This window comes from Abramis brama (assembly GCF_963993115.1).
Source record: "Abramis brama genome assembly, chromosome: 8".
In the NCBI taxonomy this organism is placed as follows: domain Eukaryota; kingdom Metazoa; phylum Chordata; class Actinopteri; order Cypriniformes; family Leuciscidae; genus Abramis; species Abramis brama.
Genome location: NC_139970.1, coordinates 43760993 through 43778948, shown reverse-complemented (window position 1 = coordinate 43778948; position 17956 = coordinate 43760993). Strand labels below are relative to the sequence as shown.

The window sequence follows — 17956 nt, the reverse complement described above, 5'->3', positions numbered from 1 at the left end:
CGGGTTTTTAGCGCGATAAGAAATCCGATTTTGAACGTGTTTATTGTGCAATTTATACGCGAAAATTAGTTTTTACGTGCATATGATACGCACTTTATTGTACTCACATGCACCCAACAACAAGCATTAAGTGTTGTCTATAGCACTACTTGAACAGGATTGGTTTCTCAAATGGTAAACCACTAATCCTAACCAAATATATAATACATACGTACCCCACACCACTACTAAACCTACCCTAAACCTAACCATGCGTATCATATGCACGTAAAAACTAATTTTCACGTATAAATTGCACGATAAAGACAATGCGTGCTATAGAGACGCATTTAGTGTGACCGGGTTGGTAGCCTATATTCAAATGATCACAATGCCAGAGTTTCATAAATATAATATGATCTGTCCCATATGTGGCACGCAGCGGTAAGGGCTCTCAATAAGTACTCTAGCTTACGGTGATAATTGTCGACTACGCCACCCTGAATCAATCAGGGAATATCTAAATAACCCAGTAATGGACACTAGGTCACAGGTTCGTGTGTGCCAGGGAGGTCAGAGACACAAGTACAAAATAATTAAATAAACAGTTTATTAATGTACAAAAAGTTAAAATGTTCTGCTTTAAAAAGGCGCCCAGCGCTACATTTAATGACACGTAACAAGAGAAATAACAGAGAGCAGTATGAAATGGCAGCACCAACACAGTCCTCTACCCACAAGGGTAGGAGGAGTCTCAAGAAAGGAAGGTTCAAACAAAACAATAAATGTACCAACCAACCAGGCTGAGTCGACCGGCGGAAGGACCACTTAATGGCTTTTCCAAAAGCGCAATCCTACTCACACACACACACACCACCGTGCACTTGGATCACACATGCAGGCACTTCAAAAGTGTCACCCACTGCAACAAACACTGCAAGAGAAGGTCCTTCCGCCTGGCCACCTCAGTTCCTGGGAGGAATAAAATAAGCAAAATAAATAAACCACTAAACAATTGAGTTTAGTAAAACCCCAAAATAATAAACAAAGAAAATATCACAGCCAAATTAAATACACATACAATAATCAAGATTAACAACGACACACACACTTAGATAACAAAATAAATATAAACAAAATACACAAGGCTGAACTAAAGAAACAAATGACAAAAGAATAGAGCTGGTGCAACACACATACACTGATTTTCATACACTAACAGTCAGTCAGATTAACGTTATAACTTTGTCACTCTAGAAAGAAATTGTAACTCTTGCTGTCACTCTAAAAGGAAGGAAGTAGACAATACAAATCCTGTTGACGTGTTTGCTGGCCCACGGCGCGATCACAGCGCAAACACTGTGGTTCTTAAAATGGACTCAGGTTTATACGAAGTGCAATTACTGTGGTAACGAGAGGGAGATTGTGCTGAAGATCAGAGAAATGGTCCGAAGAACGAGCAAAAAGAACGGTCCGAAGGACGAGAGAGGAGACCCACGCCTCACGAAAGCCTTAAAGGAAGCGAGATGTTACCAATGCTCGTTTTACTACAATTTTCCAGCCATCTTACATAACACTTACCACAAGAGGATATCCCTCACATATAATTCCCACAGGCTACTGTTTAGAGCATTCATCGAAACCGCCGATTAGCTGGGGTACAGGAAGCAACACGTTAATAGTAACAGCGACCCACTATACCGCACCCAATCGCTGAATACAAAGACAGCACGTACCTGAAGGGTGAGCAGACACTCACTCTGAACTGATAAGTGCACCGTCGGAAAAGTGCTATGGAAAACTACAATTTAAAAAGATGACACATCAGTAGCGTTCTAAATAGGATTTAAACCAGCCGCTACCAACACATACCTGAGATTCCAGTGAATGACGCACGAGGGGGCGGAACAAAGACGTGACGTATCTCAGGAGACAGCCAACCCGCATTAAATAGACCATACTCTCCCCTGATAGGACACCACAACTGTCAATCACTTAACTAATCCTGTCACACATAGGCATTTGAGTTGAGGCTACAGGACCGGTGCGATCAGTGACAGAGCATAACTTCAGCTTCATTGCTGTTATGGTACATAAGATACTGAAACTTCTTGACCCAGCAAACAAAATTCTTCAAGCAGAAAACACTGATTTATACGCAGCCATAGTTTGTAATTTAAATTGCGCAGATGATTGCATAAAAAAAAAGTTCAGTGAGCTTTGGAGAATTATCTGTGATCTGGTCCGAACTGAAATCAAACCGAACAAAAGACAACGCACAACGAGTGAGAACTTGTAGCATTATGAACACAACATGAATGAACACATAGACGAGACTTCATCATCTTTATTTCAGCACAGTTGATGCTGTGAGTGGAGAAATTACTGAACGGTTTGGAGACCGTGAATAAACTCATGCAAGCTCTCGCAGCCCTGGACCCTGACGAGTGTTTTCTGGACAAAACCACTGTTGGACCTGACAGGTACGGAGCTCCCCTATCAGTGCTGTCCTGTAACAGTGAATGTTAAATCCTCTCTGGCTAATTTAACTTGTAATTTATTACATGGTACCAGAAGAGAAACAACCAAAGTCATATTTAAAACTCACCATCCAGACGCCAGAAACACAGACAGAAGAAAACAGTGCAAAACATCTTCAGCGCTTTCAGTCCACAAATATGAAAAGACAAACTCTTCAAAACTGCTTCAGTGATAAAATGACAGATGATCTGATGTGAAGCTGCTCTGTAAAATAAAGTGAAACTCCACCAACATTTAAAATAACCACATCCTTAAGTGTTAATGCATGTGAGCATCTAATCTTTATAAGATTATTTCATTATTTCATGCTCTGAATTTTGTCACTTTGAGTTCGATTGCATCTCAACTTCATCTCCTGTTAGTGTGGATTTCCTGCAGGGGTTCAGGCTGCAAGACTGCCGAATGACTAAAGAAACGTTATTAGCAAGATGGTAGAAAACTGTACATTTCTTGTCTATTCCACCCACTGCCACTTATACCAACGATGGAAATAAGCGCAGTTACCATAGCTTAATATGTGGGAGAGCGTTGCTATAGAGAGTGACAATATTGTATTGCAATATGTAGCACTTCAAAGGCAATACCAAATCAAAACTAGTTAGCACATTATTTGTAATTGAAAAGGTTTAATGACAAAATATGGTTATGGTTACACTTAAAATAGTTACAAAATAGATGTATGAGATGATAACTTATACCATTAATCTTACCCAGCATATATGAAAGATGTTACCTGATGTGTGACAATTCATTGACCCCCAAAACATCTTGGCCTACAGGCCTTGATCACTATCAGCCCATCTGTGCCTTTAGGAACTCCAAATGGTCCTTGTGGTAGAAAGAAGATGTAGAAAAACAGTCAAGCAAATGTCTTTGTTCGTTTCAAATATCTTGGATTATTTTCAATTCTATATGCACTTTGTTTCTTTCTTCCTTCCCAGTGTGCATGAGCATTCACAGCGGTAGGTCACACAAGTTTACATGCTGATTTAATAAGGGCTGTATTTCTTGTAACTGATTGTTTCATAAGTTATACTGGTGTAATTGTGATTTTAACATGTCATGGGTCAGTTCATTTCTGTGGAAAATTATGTCGTTGATCAAGAGGAAATTGAGGCGGACAAGAGAAAATGACCAAATTCAGATCGAGTTTGAAATAATGAGTTAAAAAGTGCACTGTAAAAAAAATGTTGTTGCCATACATTTTTAAGTACAATCAACTTGGATGTTTAAGTCATTCAACTTAAATTACATTAAACTGACTTAAAAATGAGTTGAAAATTGTTTAACTTATTTTGATGAGTTAAAACAGTGTAAAAACATATGTTGTCAACTTATTGATCATAGCCTATTTATTTACAGCATGGTCACATGCATCATCACTTAAAGATGTGCAGTTATTTTAGATGTTGGTGGAGTTTCACTTCATTCACTCTCAACACTCTGGCTCCACTCAAAACTCGATCTGTTGCCTTCACTAACACAGCACCCTGGTTTACTCCCACCCTCAGAAAACAAAAAGCAATAGGCCGCCGGCTGGAAAGACTCCATAGGAAAACTGGACTCACCATACACAAAGACATGTACACAACTCACATCCTCCAATACAAAGACTCCATCTCCAAAGCCAAATCCACCTACTACTCCCGGTTAATCAGCTCCAATGAAGGCAATTCCAAGGCTCTTTTCTCCCTCATTTCTAACATCACAAAACCCCCCTGATTCACTTCCATCCCATCTCTATTCTTCTGACTTTTGCAATAAACTGTCATCTTTTTTCACCACAAAAATCCAACACATTCACCAGCAACTTACTCCGTCAGTCATAAGCCCATCCATTCCACCCTCATTCACTCCAACCCATCCATTTTCAACATTTACCCCTCCCTCTGTTAATCAAATTTCCACTTTTATCCAGAAATCAAATACCTCCTCCTGTCAACTAGACCCTCTCCCCACTTCTCTTGTTAAATCATCCACTCCTGCTCTTTCCCCCCTCATCACTAATATTATTCATGCCTCCCTCACCTCTGGTACTGTACCCTCCTCTCTGAAAACTGCTGCTGTCACTCCCATACTCAAGAAACCCGGTTCCGATCCCACTGACCTCAATAACTTCTGCCCCATCTCAAACCTTCCATTCATCTCCAAACTTCTTGAAAAAACTGTCGCTGCTCAACTCCAAACCCACCTTTCCTCCAATAACCTTTATGAACAATTTTAATCTGGCTTTCGCTCCCTCCATAGTACTGAAATGGCTCTTATCAAAATCACCAATGACCTCCTCCTTTCTGCTGACTCCGGTTCACTATCCATCCTCCTTCTGCTTGATCTCAGTGCAGCCTTTGACACCATTTCGCATTCCATCCTTCTGGACAGACTCTCCTCCATCGGCATCACTGGTATTCCCCTCACCTGGTTCCGCTCTTACCTTTCCGACCGCTCCCAGTTTATTCAGCTAAAGTCCTTCACCTCTCATCCCTTCCCTCTCACTTCTGGTGTTCCTCAGGGTTCTGTCCTTGGCCCCTTGCTTTTTCTGATCTATCTTCTCCCCCTTGGTCACATCTTCAGGAAACACAACATTCATTTTCATTGCTATGTGGATGACACCCAGCTCTACATCTCCAGTAAACCCAACAGCACACTCCCACCTTCCTCCCTAACCAACTGCCTTATAATAAATAAAGTCCTGGTTCACCTCAAACTTCCTCAAACTTAACAGCAATAAAACTGAACTTCTACTCACTGGCACAAAATCCACCTTAAGTAAAATAAACAATTTCTCATTTTTCATTGACGGCTCCTCCATCTCCCCCTCCCCTCAGGTAAAGAGTCTGGGTGTCATCCTGGACAGCACCCTCAGCTTCACTGCACACATCAATAACATCACCCGCTCAGCCTACTTCCACCTTAGGAACATTCACCGCCTACGCCCTTCTCTCACTCCTCTTTCCACTGCCGTTCTTGTCCATAGCCTTGTCACTTCCCGAATCGATTACTGTAACTCTCTCCTGTTTGGTCTCCCTCAAAAAACCCTCCATAAACTCCAACTTGTTCAGAATTCTGCTGCACGCATCATCACTCACACACCCTCCATCAAGCACATCACCACAGTCCTCCAACAGCTACACTGACTACCCATCACACACCGCATCCACTACAAAATCCTGCTCCTCACTTTCAAAGCCATCCATAACCTCGCCCCTCCATACCTGACTGACCTCATTCATATTGCCACACCTGCCCGCTCTCTCCGCTCCTCCTCCTCTCTCCATCTCATTGTCCCACCAGCCCGCCTTGTCACCATGGGGAGTAGGGCCTTCAGCCGCTCTGCTCCCCAGCTCTGGAACACTCTCCCCCCTGACCTCCATAACTCTGACTCACTCCCACACTTCAAATCCACACTCAAAACTCATCTGTTTAGATAAGCCTACTTACTCTGGCCACTACTACATTATCCTCCTGTACTGCTTTTAACTGATGTATTTTAACCTGTTTTTATGCTAGTTTTTACCCTAGTTAGTTTTTAGTTTGTTTTAATGCACCTTCTTGTAAGGCGACCTTGAGTGTCCAGAAAGGCGCCAAATAAATAAAATGTATTATTATTATTATTATTATTATTTTCCTACAGAGCAGCTTCACATCAGATCATCTGACATTTTATTACTGAAGCAGTTTTGAAGAGTTTGTCTTTTCATATTTGTGGACTGAAAGCACTGAAGATGTTTCACACTGTTTTCTTCTGTTTGTGTTTCTGGCGTCTGGATGGTGAGTTTTAAATCTGCACACACACTGCCAACACACATTTATGTCCAAACACCATGTAAAAGTGGATTTTGCATAATACTGTAGGTGCCCTTTAATTCACTCTCTGTGCTGATGCTTCTTCTACAGTAACATTACACATGAGAATAATTCATCCACTCTGTTGTTGAATCAATAACGCTTGCATGTGAGATGACTTTGGTTGATGCTTTCTTGTCAAAGTAAGCAAGGGTTCAGCTTAAGCCAACTTCTGATTTAAAGCTCTTAAACTTCTGTGTTTCTCTGTTTCTCTGGCCTCGACCACATCATGAACCCTTTCAGCGGTCGGCTCAATCCCCTTTCTGAAACCAGCATTCCCATGAACTTCATATTGTATTAATGTTGAGTGTCAATCCACAGTATATGAGCCTCTGCTAAACTGCATGTAGTCTCTCATATTATTACACAACCTCACCTTGTTGTTGTGTGATTTAATAAGGCAGACTCTCGCTAATGTGGTGTTTATGTGGAACGTTGGAATCCATAGCGGTTGAATATTAATCATATTTTCATATCAGAGAACTCTTCCATCTCCATAAAGCCATTAGAGAAACTCTGAAATCAGTCTGAGAGGAGAAACAATCGAGACATTTAAGTTAGTGGAGAGAGCAGAGCCAAACACTCACAGAATCTCATGACAAGATCAAAGTGTTGCTTTTAGATATATTTATCATGTTATGGGTTAGTTCAATTCTGTGGAAAATTATGTCATTGAGAGGAAGTTGAGGTGTACTGGAGCTCAAAGTGACAAAGTTCAGAGCGTGAAATAATGAGCTTATATACTGTTAGATGTTCACATGCATCAACACTTAAGGATGTGGTTATTTTAGATGTTGGTGGAGTTTCACTTCATTTTACTACAGAGCAGCTTCACATCAGATCATCTGTCATTTTATTACTGAAGCAGTTTTGAAGAGTTTGTCTTTTCATATTTGTGGACTGAAAGCGCTGAAGATGTTTCGCATCGTTTTCTTCTGTCTGTGTTTCTGGCGTCTGGATGGTGAGTTTTAAATATGACTTTGGTTGTTTCTCTTCTGGTACCATGTAATAAATTACAGGTTAAATTAGACAGAGGATTTAACAATAACTGTTATTCTCATATAGAAATAATTGAGCTGTGATTTTTTGTGTGCATATGATACGCACTTTATTGCGTGTAATAGGCTTACACACGCACCCAACAACAAGCATTAAGTGTTGTCTATAGCACTACTTGAACAGGATTGGTTTCTCAAATGATAAACCTCTAATCCGAACCAAACGTATAATACACACGTACCCCACACCACTACTAAACCTACCCTTAACCTAACCATGCATATCATATGCACATAAAAACTCATTTTCGCATATAAATTGCACGATAAAGACAATGCGTGCTATAGAGACGCATTTAGTGTGACCGGGTTGGTATATTCAAGTGATCACAATGCCAGGGTTTCCTAAATATAAGTTACACGGTAAAGAGTGGGAGAGTCTCTAACTCTCAAAACGTGAATTACACCTGTGGAGGGAGATGACGAAGGCTCTTAGTTCATATAATTGTAACTCTAAAAAATACAACTCACTGTTTGTTCACAGTTGAAATCAAAACTAAATATGAAACTATATGATCCTGTCCTGCATCAGGACATCTTTTACACTTCTGTCTGAAGTTAAACTGCAACACGAAGGAAAGCGCATTATTGCTGTTAATTCTTTGTTGACAGTTTTGACTGTCGTTGTGTCTGAACAAGCGTGAAATACCTGCTAATTTCGTTGCTTATTCAGTTCACTTTTTGCATTAATTATTCTGACTGTCGACATTTTAAATTTTTCACTTTAAAATAATGGGCCACATCACTAGTTCCTGCGGGATAACAAGGTAACGCTTGAGTAATTAGTGAGGAGTTAGCATGTTTTTCACTTTAAAATAATGGGCCACATCACTAGTTCCTGCGGGATAACAAGGTAACGCTTGAGTAATTAGTGAGGAGTTAGCATGTTTTTCACAAGTAATACAAGTTATTTAATTTTATATTTAACACATACTGTACAGGCACTAGTAATATTCTAACAAACATTGTAATCTGGAAGATGTGGTTTTGCGATTATCGCAACATAAATGCAGCCAATTTCTTCATTAAGGATGCAAATTGTTTTTGACAAGAGAACATCAATGTTTATATTCATATCCTAAAGAGAAGTCCTCCTCTGGCGGCTACTGTAACATAAAGGTAGGTCTTTGGAGTCTGAGACATATTGAACTGACACTCAAGAGCTCATAATAGTGAACTAATCCAATCATGAGTGTCAGCATCACTTCCTAATTGTTTAAAATTTTAAACAAATTATCATTATTAGTATTATTCTATGTTTAAGTTTGAAATAAACAGAGAACATGCGTCCATCCTTTGGCAAGAGTAGTAGTCACAATCTCAACCTGTAGCTAATGTATTTGGGGGAATATAATATTCATAAACTGGTTTCCACTAAGAACCCATTTGAGGCACAAGCTTCTGAAATGTTGTGACCATGTTAAGAGTAAAAAAACCCCACAATTGTTCACTTTTTAGACATGTTACTTTTGTGATTAGTAATTAATTGGTTATTCTTTCTTAGTTCACAAGTAGTTCTCAGTGAGGATACATTTCTTTAGTAATAATCAAATACCTACCAAGGAACTACCTTTGTACTAAATTAGATATTACTTACTGCTTAGTTAATATTGCTTCCATATTAGTTAATAGTATTAAGTTCGGTGTTAATGCAGTACTACCTATTACTTCCTGCATAGCTACTTGTTAACTACGGACCATTATTCTAAAGTGTTACCGTTTTTGTTTGAGCGTCTCACTAATGCAGTGTTTACTCTGAATAAAGTGAGCATTTAGAGTGTCACAGCAGTGGTGTAATCCATAGTGGATGAATATTAATCATAGGAAAATATCAAAAGAATATGTTTGCACTTTTACTATGCTTGAAAATGACAAGAAGTTGAGGCGCACTGGAGCTCAAAGTGATAAAGGTCAGAGAGTGAATTATCAGAAATAAAGAGCTAGATGTTCACATGCATTAACACTTATGCCGTTTCACACATACTCCGTTTGCAGTGCATATGCGGTGTGTATTATGGTCACATGCATTAACACTTATAGATGTGCAGTTACATGAGATGTTGGTGGAGTTTCACTTCATTTCACTACAGAGCAGCTTCACATCAGATCATCTGTCATTTTATTACTGAAGCAGTTTTGAAGAGTTTGTCTTTTCATATTTGTGGACTGAAAGTGTTAAAGATGATTTGGATTGTTTTGTTCAGTTTGTGTTTCTTTTAAATATGTTTTTATGGCTTCAGTTCTGGTTCCATAAATTAAATAATTAGTCAGAGAGGATTAACATTCACTGTTACAGGACAGCACTAACATTTACTAACATCTACTAAAGATATATGGATATACCAGTTTGCACACACTGTGCTTCTGTTCTGTGTCTTTATTCAATTTCGTTAATCCACAATAACGTTTAAGAAATCTACTTAAGACAGAAAAGAACCACAGCATGAGTTTATACAGCAACAGTAAATTCAACCTATAACTTGTTACAACATTAAAGTAAAAGTGTCTTTTTATTTAGTTTTTGTTCCATATATAAATCTTTTTTTACTATTTTTCACTTGATAGCAAGAGCATTGTAGGAGCAGTCTTTCTTGACCTTAGAAAGGCATTTGATACAGTAAACCACCATATCCTAACGGCAAAATTATCCTCTTTTAATCTCTCAGACAATGTTATTAAAATGGATAAACTCATATCTTTCTCAGCGGTTACAAACTGTTCATATTTATAATAGTCAGTCTGAGCCCCTCCCTCTGTCGACCGGCCTGCCGCAGGGCTCCATATTCCTTTACAAAATCTTACACGGGATGGACCCACCACCTCTTAGTGATTTTGCCAATGTCAGAACAACCGCGCATAGAATCACTAGAGGAATGTCCAGAGGGGACTGTATTATTCCTCTTAGATAAAGTGCTTTTAGTCAGTCCACCTGTTAGGATTCCCAGGAATGGAACACCATTCCATTAACAATCAGAGACATCAACACATATAGCCTTTCGATCTCATCTAAAACGTTGGCTCATTAGTAATCAGACCTGTCAGCACTGAAGCCCTGTTGCTGCCATCTTGTGTTTTAGTTGTGAATGTGTTCCCCCCTAAACTGTAATTATTGCATGTTTTTATGACCTCACTAATAATGTTAACACTTATTATCTTAATCTGCATCTAACAAATGTTGTATCCTGCTTTACTGACAGTGCATGCTACTTAGATTGCTGCTTTTATGCTTTTTCCTAATTATTTGTTGTTGCTGCCTGTGCATATAACTATGCTGTTTTTCTGAACTAATTTTACTGAACTTTAACACTTTCATCTAGTGGACAAACACAGCTGTACTACTACAGTTGTACTTTTGTAGTTGTCAATTGTTTATAAGGTTGTGTAACGTCTGGACCAATCAGACACACACAAATTATTCATTTATTTAATGAATGATCCAGCAAACTCACTCTCCCAACAAATGCCTGTGAAACTTCCCCCAAAACTAACATCCAAATGAAGCTAACAACTAACTGGCAGGACACGGTGTCTTGTTACAGGACACACAGAGAGTTTTACGATCCAAAAGAATGTCTCCAGAGAGCTGCGACTCTCACTTAAACTCTTGCAGAGGAGGATAAATAAACCCTGTAATCCTATATATTCTATATATATAACCACTTGATAAATGTGTAAACATGTATCTAATTTTCCCACCTCATGATTTTCCTTTTATGTGGTTGTCTTTTGTATTCTTGTAAACTCTATTGGATTAATGTTTCAGATTTTGCATATTGTATTATGGTTAACCAAATTATATGTGTGGCATGTTTGGTCTCTATAAAATCCATTTTTCGTCTCCGATTTGTTAATTTACATTATATTTTGCTAACTTTGTGACACATTAGTATTATAAGAAACTTAAAGATTCTTTTCTTAAACACCCAATGAAAGTACATATTCAAATGCCCTGCTAGAACACAAAGGGTCGTAAACTTTCCCTCCAAAGGGAAATCTTCTCATTGGCTCTTGCACCTCCAGAAGGTGTTACTTCTTCACACTTTAAAAACCCAAGATCAGCTTTTAGCTCTCTCTCTTACTCCTGTACTGGAATGCTGACGTGAAGAAGATGCTGAACTAGAAGCCTCTAAGGACCCACCAAGCTTGTGCCAGGCTGCGGCCTTGTCTTTCCATTCACCAAAGATACTCTGACTACCACTGGTTCTCTCTCATTAAGACTACATCAGCAAAGATCAACTGGAGCCTCAACAAATTGCATCAGGACAGTTTAATTCAAATGGGCGAGACATGCAAGTATCAAACTTAGCCTCATTATTTGATACATTAAGTATCCTTACCCCTTTAAAAGAAATGAGTGTTAGAACTAAACTGATGGTTTGCTCAAGGCTGGTGATCTGCTGAATTTCAAACAATGCTATAACTTCTTCCTGTATTCTGCTTCAGCTCTCTTTCCCTTGGTAAACTGTATGCATGTATGTGTGTGTATGTTAGAGTAGTTTAAGTGTTTAGACTAGTTCATAAAATCTTGTTCATGTCACATGTAAAGTTGTCCGAGTCTCAAGCTCATAACTGGAGTCACTAATCATACAGATTTTGGCTACTGCTCTTAGTAGTACTGTAAATTAAGAAAGACATTTCCCATGCCCCGGAAATATACATTTCTTTGAGTTAATAAACAATTAATCCTGAGTGTTCACGGGACAAACAGGTTAATTGATTGTAATATTAATTTACGACATTAAGTTAATTATATTAACTGATCCAAATATTCATAATAAATTATAACCAGTTATTATTGATTATTAATATTTCATAGAGCTAATTTGCTACAGTTGTATGCTTTCCCTAGGGCACCATTGTACAACTGGCCAACAGGTCTACAGATGAAAACTAGCCCTTGGCTAATTCTGGCATGTTACAGGTGTACTGTTGTTAATATACACTTTCCTGGTAAATAAATAAATAAATGTGAATTTATTAATACTTTTTTATGTTTTGTTTTCCTTTTTCTCATGTAAAAGTGTCTAACTATGTACTTATAGGTTATTGTTCTAAAAATGTGTTTTATTATGTATTTATTATAAATATATATATATATATATATATATATATATATATATATATATATATATATATATATATATATATATATATATACAGTGAGGAAAATAAGTATTTGAACACCCTGCTATTTTGCAAGTTCTCCCACTTAGAAATCATGGAGGGGTCTGAAATTGTCATCGTAGGTGCATGTCCAACTATTTAACTATTTATTTGTATGATACAGCTGCAAATAAGTATTTGAACACCTGAGAAAATCAATGTTAATATTTGGTACAGTAGCCTTTGTTTGCAATTACAGAGGTCAAACGTTTCCTGTAGTTTTTCACCAGGTTTGCACACACTGCAGGAGGGATTTTGGCCCACTCCTCCACACAGATCTTCTCTAGATCAGTCAGGTTTCTGGGCTGTCGCTGAGAAACACGGAGTTTGAGCTCCCTCCAAAGATTCTCTATTGGGTTTAGGTCTGGAGACTGGCTAGGCCACGCCAGAACCTTAATATGCTTCTTACAGAGCCACTCCTTGGTTATCCTGGCTGTGTGCTTCGGGTCATTGTCATGTTGGAAGACCCAGCCTCGACCCATCTTCAATGCTCTAACTGAGGGAAGGAAGTTGTTCCCCAAAATCTCGCAATACATGGCCCCGGTCATCCTCTCCTTAATACAGTGCAGTCGCCCTGTCCCATGTGCAGAAAAACACCCCCAAAGCATGATGCTACCACCCCCATGCTTCACAGTAGGGATGGTGTTCTTGGGATGGTACTCATCATTCTTCTTCCTCCAAACACGTTTAGTGGAATTATGACCAAAAAGTTCTATTTTGGTCTCATCTGACCACATGACTTTCTCCCATGACTCCTCTGGATCATCCAAATGGTCATTGGCAAACTTAAGACGGGCCTTGACATGTGCTGGTTTAAGCAGGGGAACCTTCCGTGCCATGCATGATTTCAAACCATGACGTCTTAGTGTATTACCAACAGTAACCTTGGAAACGGTGGTCCCAGCTCTTTTCCAGCCTGGTCTCATTGTTAATACGTAGGTATTAATACGTAATTTTCAAAGATAGAAAACATACTTTTTTGTACGTTTGGATAGATGCTGAAACGTATAATATGGACGTATCTGCAACGTTTAAATGTAACATTATTACGTTTTTACAGCTAATAAACATAAACTATTTACGAATATTTCATATCATAAAGATATCTGTATAATTTCCTTTTCACCATTTTATAGATTATAAATGTAAGATCCCTTAACCCTACTCCCACACCTAAACATACCCATTTTATTGACAATATTAAAAGGATAAAACGTAATGGACAGATATGTGTAGGGAAATGGGAGTTTTATTAACATCATTCAAAAATAGTTTGAGCCACTAATCCTACCCCTACCCCTAAACCTAACAATTTCTTAAAACTACGTAACGTTAGGCTACAATTATAAAGAAAAACAGACAGACATGTATAATGACAATAATTTATTTATTGAGAAAATGTCAAAACCGGTACCAAAAGTCGTTCACATGACGATGTGTCGCAGTCCTCTCTGGCAGTATATAATAGTTTTGTATGAGGTAACGTTACAGAGCAGAATTTAAGTTATTAATCCATGAAAATGTTAATGCGGTTTCGGTTCACTGTTCGCTCTGGGAAGGCGCGCGCGCTTCTCCATTTCAAATGCAGCACACCGACTTAAACACGGCATGTCGCAATCTGTGACGAAGCATGCGAGAGCCAATGAGCGTTTGATATCACTGCCGTAAAACATGTCGTAACGCTTCGGGCGCAATTTTTGAATTTGAATTCACTACGAGCGCGGGCTTGACGTTTACGGTCTCTGCTGAGAATGGAGATGAAGATCGCTGGATAAAGGGCTGAATTTGGATCTGTTTCGTGCAAACAACGCATGGATTCTAAAGATTTGGATTACATCAAGCTAATAAAATTGATGTCTTTTGTGAATTTATGTTGTGTTTTAGTGTATTATGGGTCTATAGGAGAAAACGCCTTTTGTGTCTCACGGTAAATAAACCAAATATTACAAAATGGTTAAACGATTAAAGAAGGTATTTTTAAGGTTTTAAAGTGTAACGTTATTCTTGTTTAACACCATGTAGGCTAATCCTCCAAAACGAGTTTGCAGCAGAAGGCACGAACAGAGCGAAATGTTATTATTTATGAGTAGCCTAACATTATTATATGAGTAACGTTAAACTGTATTAATAAATGCGACTGAAAATTTAATTGATAAGACAATTGAATGCAATAGAGTCAAAACATTAATGCCACGATTTGAATATGCATAAGTTAAATAGGAATACATACAAATTTGTACGTCGGTAAAGTTGTTTGATACGTAAATAAATTACGTTTTTGTGCTGTCAATTACGTGCATTTTATATGTTTTTGTGCTGTAAATACGTCAGTATTATACGTTTCTGTGTGTATAAAACGTAAATAAATGTACGTATGGTAGAACTACACTTTACGTAAAAATATACACGTATTCTCATGAGATCACGTTGTCTTTTCAGGTCATTGACCAGCTCATCCTGTGTAGTTCTGGGCTGATTTCTCACCTTTCTTAGGATCATTGAGACCCCACGAGGTGAGATCTTGCATGGAGCCCCAGTCCGAGGGAGATTGACAGTCATGTTTAGCTTCTTCCATTTTCTAATGATTGCTCCAACAGTGGACCTTTTTTCACCAAGCTGCTTGGCAATTTCCCCGTAGCCCTTTCCAGCCTTGTGGAGGTGTACAATTTTGTCTCTAGTGTCTTTGGACAGCTCTTTGGTCTTGGCCATGTTAGTAGTTGGATTCTTACTGATTGTATGGGGTGGACAGGTGTCTTTATGCAGCTAACGACCTCAAACAGGTGCATCTAATTTAGGATAATAAATGGAGTGGAGGTGGACATTTTAAAGGCAGACTAACAGGTCTTTGAGGGTCAGAATTCTAGCTGATAGACAGGTGTTCAAATACTTATTTTCCTCACTGTATATATGTATGTATATATATATATATATATATATATATATATATATATATATATATATATACATATATATATATACATTAGGGGTGTGACGAGACGCTTACTCCACGAGACGAGACGAGACACGAGATTGGGTTCACGAGAACGAGACAAGACGAGATTTTTACACAATTTTTAAGAAATCCTCAATGATGAAATATATGAATGGAAAATAGTCTTTTATTCAACTGAAAATCACAAAATGCAAAACAATTTAGGTGCATTTTGAAATCAACCTGTAATGAATGTTATTTTACTTCTATTTTAATGAATTCTATGCAGTAAAGGACATGCAAACACTGCAAAATGTTTTGCTATAAACTCTACCGTCTGGCTTCTCCCCTGTACGATTTCACATGAGAAATCTAACTCCTTTCCACAAATCAAACATTAAAAAAAATAAAACAGTATAAATCAAATAAATATAAATAACTGAAATAACACTTTAAATGCAAACAGTGTGTATAATCATACTGCTCTCTCAAAACTACAAGTTCAAACAGAAACAAATTTTTTCTTCAAGCATGAAAAAGAGATAAATTAACTACACAGAACAGACTAATTATGTTCATGTTCTTTTTCAAGAATATAAGCATGTCGACGATTTCTGGCAGCAGTTGAGACCTTTGGGTATGGAGCGAATTATGTGCCATAATTTAACAAACAAATCCAGCATTTTGTAAACAATCTACTTCGCAAAGGAAAACTCGACTCGCAAACAAACTCGATCCGCTTTGCAAAGGAAAACTCGACTCGCAAACAAACAGAAAGCAATGTGCAAGCACAAAGGTCAGTTTGAGTGAAAATGCAGTGGAGTTACAAATATGTATTGTGTTTTACAAATATAAATAAATGAGCCAAGATAATACTTCACAAATATATACAAACCATCCTTCAAATTGCATGTAACCTTTGAACAAATACCAAATCTAGTGCATACAAATGCATATCTGTCTGTTATTGTGTGACGCTTCGCTTTTTATGAGATCTCTCGGCTCGATTTTCTCACAAATGTATCCAGGCAGATTTTCTCACAAATGCATCCAGGCAGATTTTCTCACAAATGCGTCCAGGCAGATTTTCTCACAAATGCAGTTGAGCAACTTCCTCTTCTAAAACATTTTCTGTCTAGATAGGCAATAAACATTTTGCAAGAGAAAACCTCAAAAAGGTTAATTATAGATCAAATAAGACAGAAACACACCCGTTCACCGGTCATTTTCCTCAGCTGTAGGCAAAGGCAAGTTTCAAATCAGTGCTTCTCCTGGGAGACTAGCGCTAAATTAGCCTCTAGTTTAGCGCCATCTACTGTTTTAGAAGAGGAAGTTGCTCAACTGCATTTGTGAGAAAATCTGCCTGGACGCATTTGTGAGAAAATCTGCCTGGATACATTTGTGAGAAAATCGAGCCGAGAGATCTCATAAAAAGCGAAGCGTCACACAATCATAACAGACAGATATGCATTTGTATGCACTAGATTTGGTATTTGTTCAAAGGTTACATGCAATTTGAAGGATGGTTTGTATATATTTGTGAAGTATTATCTTGGCTCATTTATTTATATTTGTAAAACACAATACATATTTGTAACTCCACTGCATTTTCACTCAAACTGACCTTTGTGCTTGCACATTGCTTTCTGTTTGTTTGCGAGTCGAGTTTTCCTTTGCAAAGCGGATCGAGTTTGTTTGCGAGTCGAGTTTTCCTTTGCGAAGTAGATTGAGTTTGTTTGCAAAATGCTGGATTTGTTTGTTATAATTATGGCACATAATTCGCTCCATATTTGGGCAGTAACTAGGGCTGCACGATATGAGGAAAAGCTGCGATGTGCGATAACATTGTTTACTATTGCGATGTCGATATGACTTGTGATATGTGAATGTTAGCTATACTGTTCCCATGTCTTAGTGCTTTAATAGGTTCTTTGCGCGATAGTTCAAATGTTTATTACCTGCCTGTTTCAGATTACACTATTTTAGCGCGATTTTGGCACGATCCGTTTCGTGGAGATCCGTAAAGGACAACGGGCGTCGGGACGCAGGATTCGATCGTTTCATTTCGTATAGTCATAGTGGGCGACAACCTACGCGTCTGCAATGCTTCAGGACATCACGACAGAAAGACTAGCATGTTTAATTTTAACAGTCCTCCACGACGGGTTGAGTGTGAGCGAGAGTGAGTGTGCGCGAGTGAGTGAGAGTGCGAGCAACAGTGATTGTGCGTGTGCGTGTGTGTGTGTGTGTGATTGGCCCGGCACACAAATGTTTTAAAAGTGGCAGGGGCATCTTCAATACTAATTTCACACTCCATCACGCTGACATCACAACAACTCACGAGACAAAGTTTCACCTCGACGAGAAATCTCGTCGCGTTTTAATCTCGCGAGATCTCCTAACACGAGATCTCGTCACACCCCTAATATACATATATACA

General features: G+C 38.4%; 1 protein-coding gene across 1 annotated transcript in view; it reads left to right on the top strand.

Moving 5' to 3' along the window:
- The window catches only part of LOC311088377 (uncharacterized protein), a 252493-nt gene that overhangs the window by 192629 nt on the left and 41908 nt on the right, over nucleotides 1-17956 (top strand). Inside the window, exon 2 of the mRNA XM_084122438.1 lies at nucleotides 6262-6288. Coding sequence (XP_083978564.1) covers nucleotides 6262-6288 — 27 coding nt within the window. The remainder of the gene's footprint in view (nucleotides 1-6261; nucleotides 6289-17956) is intronic.